This window comes from Uloborus diversus, chromosome 1, assembly GCF_026930045.1.
Source record: "Uloborus diversus isolate 005 chromosome 1, Udiv.v.3.1, whole genome shotgun sequence".
NCBI classification, from domain to species: Eukaryota; Metazoa; Arthropoda; class Arachnida; order Araneae; family Uloboridae; genus Uloborus; species Uloborus diversus.
The window spans coordinates 150,799,019-150,813,390 of record NC_072731.1 but is presented as its reverse complement, the minus strand read 5'-3'; the positions used below and the strand labels follow the sequence as shown (position 1 = coordinate 150,813,390).

Genomic DNA, 14,372 nt, shown 5'->3' with positions numbered 1-14,372 from the left:
ACAGAGGGATTAATAGGTAACAAGTACTTCCTCATTAACCAGGGAGCTCCCCATTCTTCGTACTTGGCAATGCAAAAGTAATCTCTGATAGAACGAATAAAAGGAGGTCCCAAAATGCTTTAATTTTAATCAGAATTTATTGTTATATCTTTTAATTTTCTTCACTTTTCTTCAATAGAATCCTCAACTGTTACGCAGTTATAGAAAATGATCTGGAAGAAGTGCCGAAAAAAAGGGTTCTAGTTTCAAATGCTTTTTCCAATTATTTATACTTAATCCCTTTTCAAAAAAAAGTCTCGTATTATGTGTATCTGCGCCATGATTTGAAGACGCGCTTAAAAGTATTGTTTTCGTTAGCATTTTAGAGAATAAATAGTTATGAGTTTACATTGCTTCTTTAGTTTACACATGAACCTAGTTCAAAAGAAAAAAACATATTTTTCTCTAAAACCTTTTGTAGCCCTACATGGTGCATGTAGAGCTCGTTAGGCTGCAAAGTAAAAAACATAACAAAATAACGAAAATAAAAAACTGTAATCAAAACTTTTTGATCCCCAAAATGTTTTTATTTGACTTCATAATGGTATTTATGAGCATAAAATTTTCAATTTCATCTACGCCGGCACGAAAAAAAAATGAAATTTTCATTAAAATATGGAGTGGGGACGTAGTTTATTTTAATTTTATATGCGAATTCAGAAATGTCGAAATTAGACCGTAATTCCGTCCCTACACTACAACTACCTACTGAATATTGTTCGTTCAATCAATAAATCACATGTCCTACTTCGTCAAAAACCTTAACACACATCACATGAAAGGTTCTCAATGTATCATTTAAATTAATTACATGTACTACTTAAGATGATATCGGGTAGAGTTCGAATTCAGTTACAGTAGAAGTCACCTGTAAATGCATCTCCGACACCAGTTACATGTTTGGGGATGTGAAAGGGGAGAAGACAGGGATGAAGTTGGGGAGAGAAGGTCAGAGATTCTCTCTCTCTCGTTTGGCTGTCGTTTCATGGTCGGATAATCACTGACAGAGGCTTCGGAAACGACGTTGCGGCGTCGTAGGACCTGCGCTTCTCCCCCTCCACCCTCTGTCTTCTTTCTTGTAGAAAGAAATATGATCGGGCGGGGGTTCGAATTTGGCAAATTATTGCTCTTTTCCGGCATTTTTATCCGTTTTTTTTTATCAATCATCTATTTATAAGATTAGGCAATCGAAGAGAAAAGCCTAATTTTGTTTAAACAAAGTCGATTAACAGTTGGTTTAATTATATATATATATATATATATATATATATATATATATATATATATATATTTTAAATATAAAACCCATGAAAGCAGTGGTGTAGTCCTGAAAATAGAAAAAGGACGGAAGACGGGAGGGACGCTCACACATGTGAACCTAAGTTTGTCAAAATTAGAAAGTCGGGGGGGGGGGGGGGCACACTTCAGTTAAAATTAAACAGTTATCACACAGTTGCATGAAAGGACGATATGGTGGTAAAAATTAAATGTGAGTTAACTTTTGAAGCTTAATATTGATCAAGATATAAATGCATATATATATTATATCTGTGTCGTTTTAAATGCATTGTTCTTCAGCTCTAGGTCCCTTGTTTTAGAGTAGGATGCGTCGTTTTAAAACTTTTGTCTTTGAAGTATCCACCAAACTAGCAGGCTAAAACTTAAAAAAAATCGCTAACCATTATAAAATCGGAAGAAATAACAAAGAGATAAATTTAAAAAAAAAAAAAAAAAAAAAAAAACACAGTCAGTAACTAATGAAATTAAAGCAGGATAAAAGCTTCAAAGCATTGATGATTACGATTAACTTATACATGAAATCAGAGGCTTTTACCCAACGCCTCCTCGGCACTTGGAAATCAATTAACGGCGATATGGATGCTCAGAAACATTCTTGGATACCAATAACTGCTAGGCGGTTGTTATATGCATTATAGCAACCCATAAAAAGCAAAGGCAAAAAAAAAAAAAAAAAAAAACTTTCGTGCCTCTTGAAAATAAAGAGTTTCGGATAAATGGCATGTGAAAAGGCCTTCGTTGGTCCTTTTGTCAGAGCAACTCCACTCGTTATATCCATCCATAAAGGAATCCTAATGCTCGTTACTCAGTTGAATAACTGAGGTCAGGTTCCGAGAGTGTCTTTTCGCAGTCGGGGAACTGAAATTAGAGACTGAAATCAATCCCAAATGCGTGTGCTGGGCTGCGAGGAAAGTTTTGGGCCCGGAAAAAGGAATCAAAGTGCGTAAAGCGTCCTTTCTTCGAGGAAAATTGTTATAGCATTTGAAATGGATTGCTTCGGTTGGAGGAGAGCGCATTTGATTTAGGTAGCAGGGCTGGCTGTGAGAGTGAAATTCATTTCGGAGGACTGACGTGTATGAAAACCGTGAAGAGTGGGTCCGTGTCACATCAACCGGAAGAAAAAGAAAGAAATTCTCAATCTGACCATTTTATATTTTCATGAAACTGATAGAAGTCTCTCTCTTTGACACCCAAAACTCATGCACTTATTTTTTTTAAAAAAATCTATCATACATGAATACGTAATTAATTTGTGAAATTCCTTGAAAAACACTTTTTTTTTAACTTGCAGGCAGTTTTGAAATGTTATAACAACTGCTATGGAAGCTACAGAGTTCTACAATATTTCTTTTTTTTTTTCAAAGACAATTCATGTACTTTAACTTGATATGTAAATGGAAATTTTCAAAAAAAAAAAAAAAAAAGAAAAAAAAGTAAATAAATAAATAAATAAAATAATAATAATAATGATAATAATAATAATAACTAGATAGTGTCTTTGAAAGTTTTGAAAAAAAAATGTATGTTTTTAATGTGTTTTGTTTTCATTGATCGTGTTTAATTTAGACTATAAATGTAGCTTTTCTCATACATGTAAACTTTTGCGCTGAAAAACATTTACCCATTTTCAAGCTTAAACCTTCAGAAATGCAGAGTGCCCAGCATGAAAGTGAATTCACTACTTTAACAATTGAACCTTAATAAGTATTTTCTTCACAGACATAATTCATGTAACTTTGCCAGAGCTCTCACTTCCGTCCAACTTAAAGTTCATCTCAACACTCGTCGTACCATAAATTAAAGCACTTAGCCCAACACAACATATGCAATACATATTACGTCTCTTCCGTATGAGTACGTCTAATAACTCGGTGTACATTTTAGTTCAGGGTACGCGTAGAAATGCGGTAGCGACAGCTTTTTGACGCCTAAAAAACACTTAAATTTTCAACGATCGTTAGTTAGGAGTTGACCCATCGAAGGAGCCATTTCTTTCTCTGGTTGGAGCAGCGCTCAACTGCGAAAATTAATGATTCCCGAATCGACGTTTTTAGAAACCGTTCCACGTACTTCCCTAGAACAACGGTCGTCGGTAAGACTGGTTCAGCGAAATAATGGTATAAAAGGAATTGCCGGTAGTTTTCTTGCTATAAAGTTCCCTCTCTGGATGCAATCTTAGCTTCTCGGAGTTTAGGTTCACTATTTTTATGTTTTACTTAAAAATAGTTGAAAATAAGTTAGTTATTTTGCTTACGTAATGCAAAAGTAGTAAATAAATAGCAAATAAAGTTTTTTTACATTTCAAAATTTTTTAAATTGTGTAAAAGTTTTTTTTTTTGCTTTTCAAAAATTTTAAAATTGTGTTAAAAAACTGGTTGTTTTTACGTTTTAAAAATTTTAATATTGTTAAAATTTTAAATATTAGATCAAAATAAATGAATGACTTTCTGATGTTGAAGATGATGAAATTTGAAGCATTACAATGTTTCTATAAGCTGTAAAAGAGTTACCTTTTTCCAAACTATCACGTGTTAATATCGTTACAGCGAAAAGCTTTATTTTTAGTCAATACACCTCTTTATGAAATTTAAGCCTATAGCAATAACAGTTAAACGAATACAAAGTATTTGAAACATTGCAATTTCTCTACATATCATATTTTATTAGTTAAAACATGAATTGTAAAAAAAAAGTGTATATATGAACCAAATTTGGTCCGTGTTCATCGTAACACGTATCGTATTTTGGATAATTGGTTATATTAAGAGACATTTTAGAGTTGCTAGTGAAAAAATAAAACATTGTTTAAAAATTACAATATTTGAAACAGTCAGAAGTTTATAAAACAGAACAACCCTTTTTGCAATAAAATTTTCTTATCGTATTCCTTTCGAGTTCAAAATCCTCTCTATCTTACACTTTGCAATAGACACCAGAGCCTATGTTCAAGAATTCAGTTACTTTACCTTTAGTGTCATGAAAAACACTTGAAAATTGCCCTCTAAAACACTACATTCAAACCACACCATTATCCTCCAAACTGGAGATTACGCAGGGGAAAAAAACAAAAATACCAACCAAGTAAAATCGAAAATATATATTCCAGTGATGTTTCTGTGATGCTGGAAAATTATAATTCTGTTTATGGCAATGGTACAAGCTTGTGCTATCAAGTCCAAGGAGAAACAAGGGAAGCATACTTATTAGCCGGGACAGATATTTTGGTGCTCATCGTTCGAATGAATTGAGCAGGAAGCTGATGACTTTGCTATTAATTCTTATAACTCTTGTCTATTAGACCATATCACAGGATGTTTTGGCAATTAAAGTTAAATTCGGAGAATTAATTAAATTTAATATTCTCGTATTGTGATGTTATGCACGAAGTACGAAAGTGTCCGAAACTAAAAGAAGAATTGCTGAAAGTTTTTATCTTTTTTCTTTTTTTTTGAAGTGAAGCATCTGATGCGAGGGCTTCGAAGTTCTGATCTGCAAACATTTTGTAAGGTGGAAGTGCCGTAGATGTTTTTTAATTGTTGCCAAAAAAAAAAGAAAAATAATAGTTATTATTAATTTAGTTTTGTTAATAAATGTAACAAATTAATTTCAAGACTGAAATTAAGCAAGCATTTAATTCACGTCAAGTCATCAGTTTGAAGTGTAATCCACATTCTTAGGTTCAGTTTTGACTCTCAGCCTTAGTTTGTTAATTTATATTAACAAAATTTAAATTACTGTTTTTTTTTTTTTTTTTGGCAATTGTTAAACAGCGGATTTCGAGTATTGTTTAGTTTTCTCGTAGTTTAGAATCTATTTTCTTCATCAAAATATACAATTTTATTGTGAATATGCCTAGTTCAGACGCAGAAAGGACAAGAGCGTGGCTTGCCTGAGAAAACATGCGGGTGAGGTAACAGTTCAGAATGCATAAAAAAGAAAAGAAAAAAGTTTTACTTCTATCACATTTCTTTATAACACACATTTTTTTTTCAATTAATTGTTTTTCTCGAGTACAGTAACTTTCAATAAATATCAAAAACAACATCTATATAAGAATCAGTGAAAAAAAAAGTGAATCAGAAAATTTTGTAATTTTCTGATTCACTTTTTTTCAAAATTCAGAAACCTAAAATCAATATAAAAATGCAAATGCTAACAATGATGGTGTCACTAAAAACTATCTCGTTTGTTTTCGTGCGCTAAAACTAATAAATTAGAAAGTTTAAATCTTAAAGTAACTCCAAGAGAATCGTGACTGAACACTTCTGCGCTAGTGCTCGATTACGACTTTCTCGTTGTGTGTTGAACAATTTCTGCAGTGCTAAAGGGACTCCATTCTACCCAGCATTTTCCTAACAATTAGTACTTTATTTATGTTTATTTATGTTTTTTATTTATTTTATTTAAATTTCAATCATGTCCGAGTACACGGCATTTTTGATACTTTTTTCATTTTTTAATGTTTGGGCATACTTATAGATAGTGAGTTATGAATTTATTGATACTGATTATGTAGTGTATGGAAAATAGTATTTTATTGCATTGAATAATTATATCCTTGTAATAATAAGGATATCGTTTAATTAATTTATTAATAAGAATATCCCTTCTCTAAATTTATATATATTTTTAATTTCCAATGGCGGTCACAAAAGATAATACTGATATCCAAAACAAATTAACAAAGAAATAACAAAAGAATGACTGTAAAAAAAAGTCTATGAACCCATTCGGTCTCTTACTTCCTATCAATATCGTTGCCATAAACTCTTGGAGTACAACGTAGGGCAGCGCTTCAAATGATTACAATCCATGGGTTCCAGAAGAACTAAGAGGGGCTTGGATCACATGGGGGAAAATTGTAGATCACTTAGCAGCTAAGCGTTTCCAGGATTCACCACGAGGAGGTTGATCTACGTTGCACCCAATTGAAAGATTAAAAACATTATAAGTTTAATGTTATTTACCAGACAAATTTAAAATATTTTCATTTTCTGCACTCAGTTTGATCTTCTTATTTTGCATTGAAAGTGGGAAATCATTATTGCTTTGCTAATTTTTTCTTTTCTTCCGTTACAGTCCGCGGCGCGGCGAGCAGGGACGAGCTGTGCGAATTGTAAAACGACCACAACCACTCTCTGGAGAAGGAATCAGAACGGTGAACCAGTATGCAATGCCTGTGGCCTCTATTATAAACTACACAATGTAAGTATCAGTTTAGTTCTCTTTCATCGTTATTGTCTTCGTCGTAATGAAAGTCCGATTGCTTTTTTAAATAATTCCGCAGTAATAAGCAGCAGAATTACGCTGATTAGAATGCGAGTTCAACTTTATATAAGGCACGCGTGAAAAAATGCATCAAAATCTTGGAATAAATCGCGTGCATAAGAATTCAAAACTTCAGGAAGTCTTAATTCATCTACACGTCAGCTGATGCTTCCTAAGACTTTAAAAGTGACTTAGCTGTTTAGTATTATCTTACCTGCTAATGTTTCTTCAAGCTAAGCCCAATGGACGCACAAAATTTTGATTTTTTACACCAAAAAAAAAGTAAGAAAGAAATTAAAAGAAAAAATTACATTTTAGTATTCTGTTAATAAGAAAAAGAAAATAAATCTTGTTTGATATTTATTCTATCAGTGTCAGTTTTAGACAACCCCTTTTTGTTACATCATATTGCTGATCCCTCCCCCCCCCCCCTCACATAAAATTCCTCTCTCTTTCCCACTCACGCCAGTGGCGCAGTCGCATTTTTTTCCTGAGGTTATAATTATTGTCTTCACTTGTATACATAATAAAATACTAATATTGTCAACGAGCTTCAGTGGTCGTGCGTAGTAGTGGAAGGAATCAAACGTTTCTCCTTTAGAAGGAGCCTTTTAGCTTTTCTGATTGCTTCATGATAAACTGAACACACATAAAATATAAATTACTTCGTCCCATTTTGTTTTATTTTGTGACATACGCACTTATACTACTTGAGAACGTCTTCAGCTTCTAACGAATACACACTCAAGCACACCAAAACACACCGAAATTGAGCGACAGTTAGTTTGAACCAAGCGCGCAAGCACAAATACGATTACGCTTCGTATGAAGAGGTATTAGAGGGGAGGGAAAGAAAGAAAAAAAGAGAGAGAGGAATAAAAAAAGTGGGTGAACATTTTTGAGCGTAATATGTGTCTGCGAAGTCGTCCTTTGATAAACTCCAGCCAAGTCCCCCGTCTATAATTATTTGCTCAGTGATCATAAATCAGAAAGGCACCGATATATGGGGGGTTGCAGAGGGAGTGCACTGAGGTGCGGGAAAGGCGTGACCTTGGGGTCAAAGCTGCCTTTTCACCCCCACATACCTGTCTCGTTACGAACTTTTACCTGAGATCTTTCTGCCACTGCTATTCATATCCAGTCGAGGCGAAGAGGCTGAAGTTTCATTTTTTCTGATGTCTTGTTGCCTATGCGTTTCATTTTTGGAAAGTTATTGAATGCGTTTGGTAATATTCAACTTTTGTTTATTTTTCTTGGGATTACGCTTAGTTTCAAGTCACTAAAAATATTTGGACTCTTATCATCTAATGTCTTTCTGTTTCAAACATTTCTTAGAAAGAAAACAAAAACTGAGCTAAATTGTTCCTAATATAGTCGAATCTTTTTATAATGAATCATAAACCTCAATATGTCAGCATTTCCTCATCCACGCATATTGTATGTTCTAAAATATTTATATATTACATATTACTTCCTGTTGAGGCACCCCACCATTTAAAACAAAAAACAGACCCATTTAAAGTATATTAGTTATTTTTAAAACAGAGCAAAATATTGTTTTCTTTGTTTAGTAACTTATGTTTTATATTGGGGAAAAAGCACTGATTTATCAAATTTTGTATTTACTATTCCGTCACATTTTAAACGGGTGTGACGAATAAAATGTTCCGTTAACCGATTTACATTTGTTTATGCATGAATTTTTTGGGGCGTGTGAGTGTGATCACAATCTCTCTGAATAACTCTTTTTTATATAAAAGAAAATTTCTTCACTGTAAGAAATAAAAAGGATAAAAATAAATAAAAATGTCAGTGAAAGCATCGTCTTTACAATTTTGTCGCTGTTAGTAAACAATCAAGCGTAATTTCCGCTCAGTTATATGAATGCAGACGAGTCATCCCTTCAAGGGGGGAATTCATCACCCTACGAGGTTAGAGATTTTTATCATCAACATTCGATCTCATGTTTTCTTTCCGGGTGAGTAGTAGCACCAATTAGTCAAGATGCTTTACGCTTGGGACATTATTGCTTTTTCTTGGTGGATAATGAAGTGGCGACAAACAGACAGAATTTACGGCGTCCGATGGCGCCTCGACCCAGACAGACACCCTCTTCCTGAAGCAAACATTGGGGGTATACAGGAAAAGGGTCGGAGGTAAAGTTGGTGGTCAGTTTGACTCTGATGGCGACATTTTGACAGGAAGAGGCAGTTTACTCTCCAGGGGTCAGTTCGGAGTTGAATTCTTCTCTAAGTGACCAGGCTGTTCTTCAAGCTTTCTTTTTTTTTTCTTCCCCCTTGCTCACTTTTTTTTTTCTTGAATTCAGAGGTTGTCAGTGTTATAATGGATGGATTAGGAAAACTTACAATGAGGATCACTCTTGTCATGTTTGGAGAGAGGAGGAGGACGAATAAATCTGTTGGGATGTGTTTGTTTTTCTTACCAGTCAAGGCGAATAGGGAGGGTGGGACATCTATTTTTTATTTCACTCACAGCACTAGAATGATTTCGGTTCTTACATACACAAGTAATAGGCATTTGTAATAATTATCCTAACTCAGCAGAAAAAAACTTATTTTCTGAAGATGTTTTTTGTTTCATTTTTAAATTTGATTTTGAGGTTCTAATTTTATCTATTCTCCAATAATAAATTCCGTACTTCATATTTGTGGAGGCTTAAATTTTTATAAATTCCTCCTCATGAATAATTTCTCGAATTCAGTATTTTTTTTCTTCTTTTTTGAACGATTTATTTTCATCTCGTTTAAAAAATATTTCTTTCATTTTTCTACTTATTATAATTATTTTTTTCTGTGGTATTTGCAATCTTATTCAAACACTTTTTATACTTTGTTATAAATCAGCATTTTAAATATTCGCCCCCCTCCCTCCCTTTTTCTTCAGCTCAATATTACTTTTTTTCTGCTACTTTTCAGTCTTATTCAAACGATTTTTATCCTTTTCGCTACATGTAACAAACTGAATATCCAGCACTAAAAAATCCTTTTTCTTTTTTTTGGGAGGGAGGGGGGCAACTAATATCTCTTTTATAAAACTCGATGCCTGCTGCCTGAGAGCAAAAAATAAATAAATAAATAAATAAATAAAAATAAGAAAAATCAGTATTCGTTTGATAAAATTTGGCACACTTTTATGCATTTTAAAACTGTAAAACTGTGTTAAAAGTTAATGTTAACGCGCGTTTTATTTAAAATTGTTTTTATTTATTTATTTATTTTAATGTTATTATTTACTTAAAAATCTTTTTCTTCGATTCAGGTTTTTTTTTAAATCATATTTAAACCACTCTCTCCTCTTTTCTCATAAAACAATTGATAGATAATTCAGCAAACATAATTAAAACCATTGAAAAACACTTAAAGAAGTCATTTGAATGATCATAAAATCTATCGAGTTGCTTTTGTTCTTATTAAAATCAGTTTCGCTTAATGACCATCGAACACTGCGTTCAGAATTGTCACATCTCACAAATTTTCATCCATATTTTGTTTAGTTTATACTCCACTCTATACTTTCTTGTATGATACATTGTATCAGATAGAATATTCCTGCTCTTTTCATTGGATTTCTTAATATTATAAAGTAATGTGTTACGTGTTAATTGCAGCTTTAAAAAAATAATAATAACAAAATTATTATATCAATAAAATATATTGCAATGGTAATTGTAATTGCATCATAAAAGAATGGATGACACTAAATTATTATTTTTAATGAAATATATGAGCTATCATGTGCGAGACTGAGGGTCCTTTTTGCCGCGAAATGGCTCAAAGGAACCAACTACAGATAGATAGCTCAAAGGAACTTCTTCCGCTGTTAAGGACAGACTGAATAATTCCTCAATTGTTTGATATCAATATTTGCTATAACGTGCTTATAAAAGTCCCGATCACGACAATTTTTGCAGATGCGTTGAATGATCACTATACTTTCCGCCACACCACACTCATGGATGCTTCAATTAAACAATTTTTTTCGATAAAAATCAAGGCAATTGAACTTGAAATCGTTCCCAGTGATATTTGTGCGTGACTACGACTATAATTCGACAGTTAAGTCCCCCATAATACTCACATTATGACGCAACCGAAAAGCGGCTGCCGAAATTTTGACGCACTTGAACAACTGTATTAGAATTGCAATTCAATTGCTTCCCTGCTTGGTCGCATCTTGCCAAACTTACCAAATTTAATGACCCGTTTTATTGCTTGTCGCCAGTACTCGAAGCACTGCCAGGGTGAGAAACCACGCCCCTTTCTTATGTTTTCCCAAATTTCGACAAAGAGTCATGGCGTAACTTATCACTTCGTGAAATGCAGGAATCTAGCAGGATTTATGCAAATCTTTTAGTTAAACTTTTATGGATTTATGACTTAATGTTTAGGATTGAGGAAACGAATTGTGAAGAACTTCTGAGGGGCAATTAGTAATGTACTGGTAAAAGCGGAGCAACAAGTAAGATTGTGCCTGCGCTTTTAAAGACCGCTAAGCTTATTAAAAACATTTTTTGTAGCTATAAGTTGATTGGCACGAACCATTCCCTTCTTATGAAGCTAAAAATTGAAAGGTCTTGAGTAATTAGAGGAGAAAAAGATCGAGTACTTCATGAATCCAATTAAGAAGTATAATATGTTTTTTCTTTCCAAATTATTCTTACCTTTAATCTCAGGGATAACGTGCAGTTATTATGTAAACTATCTGCCAGTTTTTTTGAATATTATAAAAAATCGTTTTGTGGGAAGGCAGATGTGAAGATTCTATAATTGTTTAATAATAATAATCATTATTACTCTTAAACAATGTAATAATAATTATTATTATTACTAAACAATATAATAAAAACAATATCATGTTATAAATAATTAAAAATAATAACAGTAACTAAAAAAAATAAAAATTTAAAATTAGATCACTACATGTGTTTGTAGGTATCTAAAAAAAAAAATTCATCCAATTTCATATATTTACTTCTTAAAATTATATTTTTAAGATAACATGCGATAATGTCTAATAACCCAAAAATTGCGTATGAAACAATTATTCACGTTACACAAATGTTTTCATATGCCTTTCAAAGTTATCACACTTAATTTCGTTAAAACTCTGATCTGACACCTACATTTTTGTTCAATCTATCCTTATTTTCCAAAATAAATCCTCTCACATTTTTCCAGTTATTGTTTTTTTCTTAACGAAATATTGTATATAATGATCGCTATGATATTCTTTACGTTGCTTTTGACATGCATTTTCATCACCCGAGCAAATAACAAACAGTTAAAGCAGGAATGTTCTTTTATTTTCTCAAAAAAAAAAAAAAAATCAGAAAATTCTCTTAAAAAAGATTATTCAATTATTAGTTTTTTAAATAGCCTAACACATATTTTCTCGGCACTATTCTATTCTTTCTCCCGACTATTCTCCTTTCACCCGGGCACACGAGTATCTGGCGCCGGCAGTCGTTTCGGGTGAGGAGCCCCGTCGTGGGGCATTCTCAGAATTCTCTAGGCACCTCGCACGCGCCCGAGCCCCCTGCCGATTCGGCCTTCTCCCGTTACGACGCCGACGCCGAGGTTCTCGGCCCAGTAATGGGGCTTCCGGAATTCAACGTTCCAAAGGATTACGTTTTTTTTTTTTAAAAACTTAATCGCCTTCTTGTTTCTTTTCGAGCTGACAAATCCTGATGGGACACACATCGTTGTGCAGTGTTGAAAAGTGTGGGAGTTTTTATGACGTTTGATTATGAAGAGCACACAAATAGTTCGTATGAGGCAGTGAGAAGCAAAGGGATGTAAGTGGACTTTTTAAAGTTTTGCGAAAAACGCGTTTTTAATTTCAGATTGTAGAAGACTTTCATTGACATTTTTTTTCTAAATCTTTCTGTATTGCAGCACTTACTAGGCGAGTTCTTCTTACATTGCCAGATTATCTCCGATTTTGGCACTTTCATTCCTTTGCTTCTCACTGCCTCATAATGTCACATGTAGTTCATAATAAATCCCTTTACTCTAATTTGCCGATTTCGGGAGTCTAGCAAGAGGTTGGATTTATGAAGTGATTCACAGGTTTAAGTTACCTTTAAATAATATCTCCAAAATAGCGGGCTTCAACAAAAGTGAACCTAAATTAGCCCCGTAAAGTGTTAATTGCATTTAAGCGTTAATTGCAGACGAGTTTATTCATAAATTAAATACATGTGTATTCGAAGCACCACAAAAAAATTAATTAATTAATAAAATAAAATAAATAATTTTTTGAGAGCTTAGGTTTAAAAAGAAGCTTTTTACAGAACTCTTGAAAGCATTCCTTTAATAAGACATGCGCCCACACATATGTGTGAGTGAAAGAAAGAGAAATCGTGGCAGACCAAGATACATGAGGATAGTGTTTGACATTGGCGAGGGGGTGGGGCGTTAACCCCCAGATCCCTTGGATTTAATACAATTGCCAATCTTAGTATGGTAATGTTTGAACTGCTGTAACCTACTCCCGCCCAAGAGAGAAATTTTGGTTGCGCTACCGCTTAACATTATTTAGTTTACAACAAGAAGCATTGTGATACCAAATTGTAAAAATATTTAAACGTTGCATGTTTCCAGAAATAAGAGTAGTTCTCCTATTTTGTGTAAATTGTTGCATATTTTTAGGAGGAAGTATTCATAAGACTTGCTTAGGAAAATTTAAGTTCTTTTTTATAACGAAATAATATTAATAGAATGGGAAAAGGCGAAAAAAAAATCTGTCTTACAATAGTTAATTATATACGTGCAAAAAAGGGAAATGTTACCCTATTTATGCTTATTATTTTACTGCATAGGATTTAATGATGGGGGGGGGGGGAGGGAGAGAGATAGAGAAGGGAAGGGGTGGGGGACATTAAGCCCAGGAAGTTATTTTGAAGCCTCCACTCAACAAAAATCAGGATTTCTTTGGCTGATGTATGTGAGTTCGAAACCTATTATGTTTATGTTTGTTTTAATAATTGTGTAAAACTCAACCGCATTGTGCAAAACTAAACTTAAAATCCACATAATTTGAGAAACACAGATAATCTCTGGCTATTTATCTCGCTAGTAAACACAACTTTTGCTTAATTCTGAACTGGGGACCTTCGTGCAAACGAATTACCTGCCTACAAATCAGAGCTAAACAAGCCTTCAAAACGAAACAGTCCCCCTTAGCTTCTGTGAAAGAGATAATGCCTGAAAGAAAGGGAACGTTGTTTAGGGAGGCATGCCACACTGAACTGAACCAATGCTTCTTGTCAACACGATGTCAAGAGCACCCCTATTGCGCGGGCCTGGCGCCAGTGCTCGGCGCCAAAAGAGTGGTTATGGTCCTAAGGAAGGACTGAAAATGCACAAATGGTTTGACGATCTTTTATTGTAATATTGGGAATTATACCATATTGTAATGTTTTTTGTAACTATAGAAATTATTACAACTATAAACTTAAAATTAGGGAAATGGCCTGCTTAGGCGTAATTTTAAAACAATTCTAATATCTCAAGCCAGATTTTTAACTTCTAGATGTTGCAATAATCTTACTAGTGGGAAAAAGGTTCTTTATGGTAAAGGGAAAATTTATTTACATTTGTAATTGCAAGCTACCACAGCCCTAATTTATAAACTTATCACTAAGCATAAAATTAAGATCATCAAGCTAATTGTTTTTTTTTCTATGAAAATTTAGGTGTGAAAAATTTTAATTGGCAATTTCATAGATCCAATATAATAGAAAA

General features: G+C 33.4%; 1 protein-coding gene across 3 annotated transcripts in view; it reads left to right on the top strand.

Annotated features, from left to right (window-relative positions):
* LOC129232821 (GATA-binding factor 2-like) overlaps positions 1–14,372 on the top strand; it is a 117,758-nt gene that overhangs the window by 88,394 nt on the left and 14,992 nt on the right. For all 3 annotated transcript variants that reach the window (XR_008581398.1, XM_054866931.1, XM_054866923.1), the window contains exon 5: positions 6,418–6,543. Coding sequence is in view for 2 of the 3 variants with exons in the window: in XM_054866931.1 (XP_054722906.1) it covers positions 6,418–6,543 (126 nt within the window). In the remaining variant the exon portion in view is untranslated. The remainder of the gene's footprint in view (positions 1–6,417; positions 6,544–14,372) is intronic.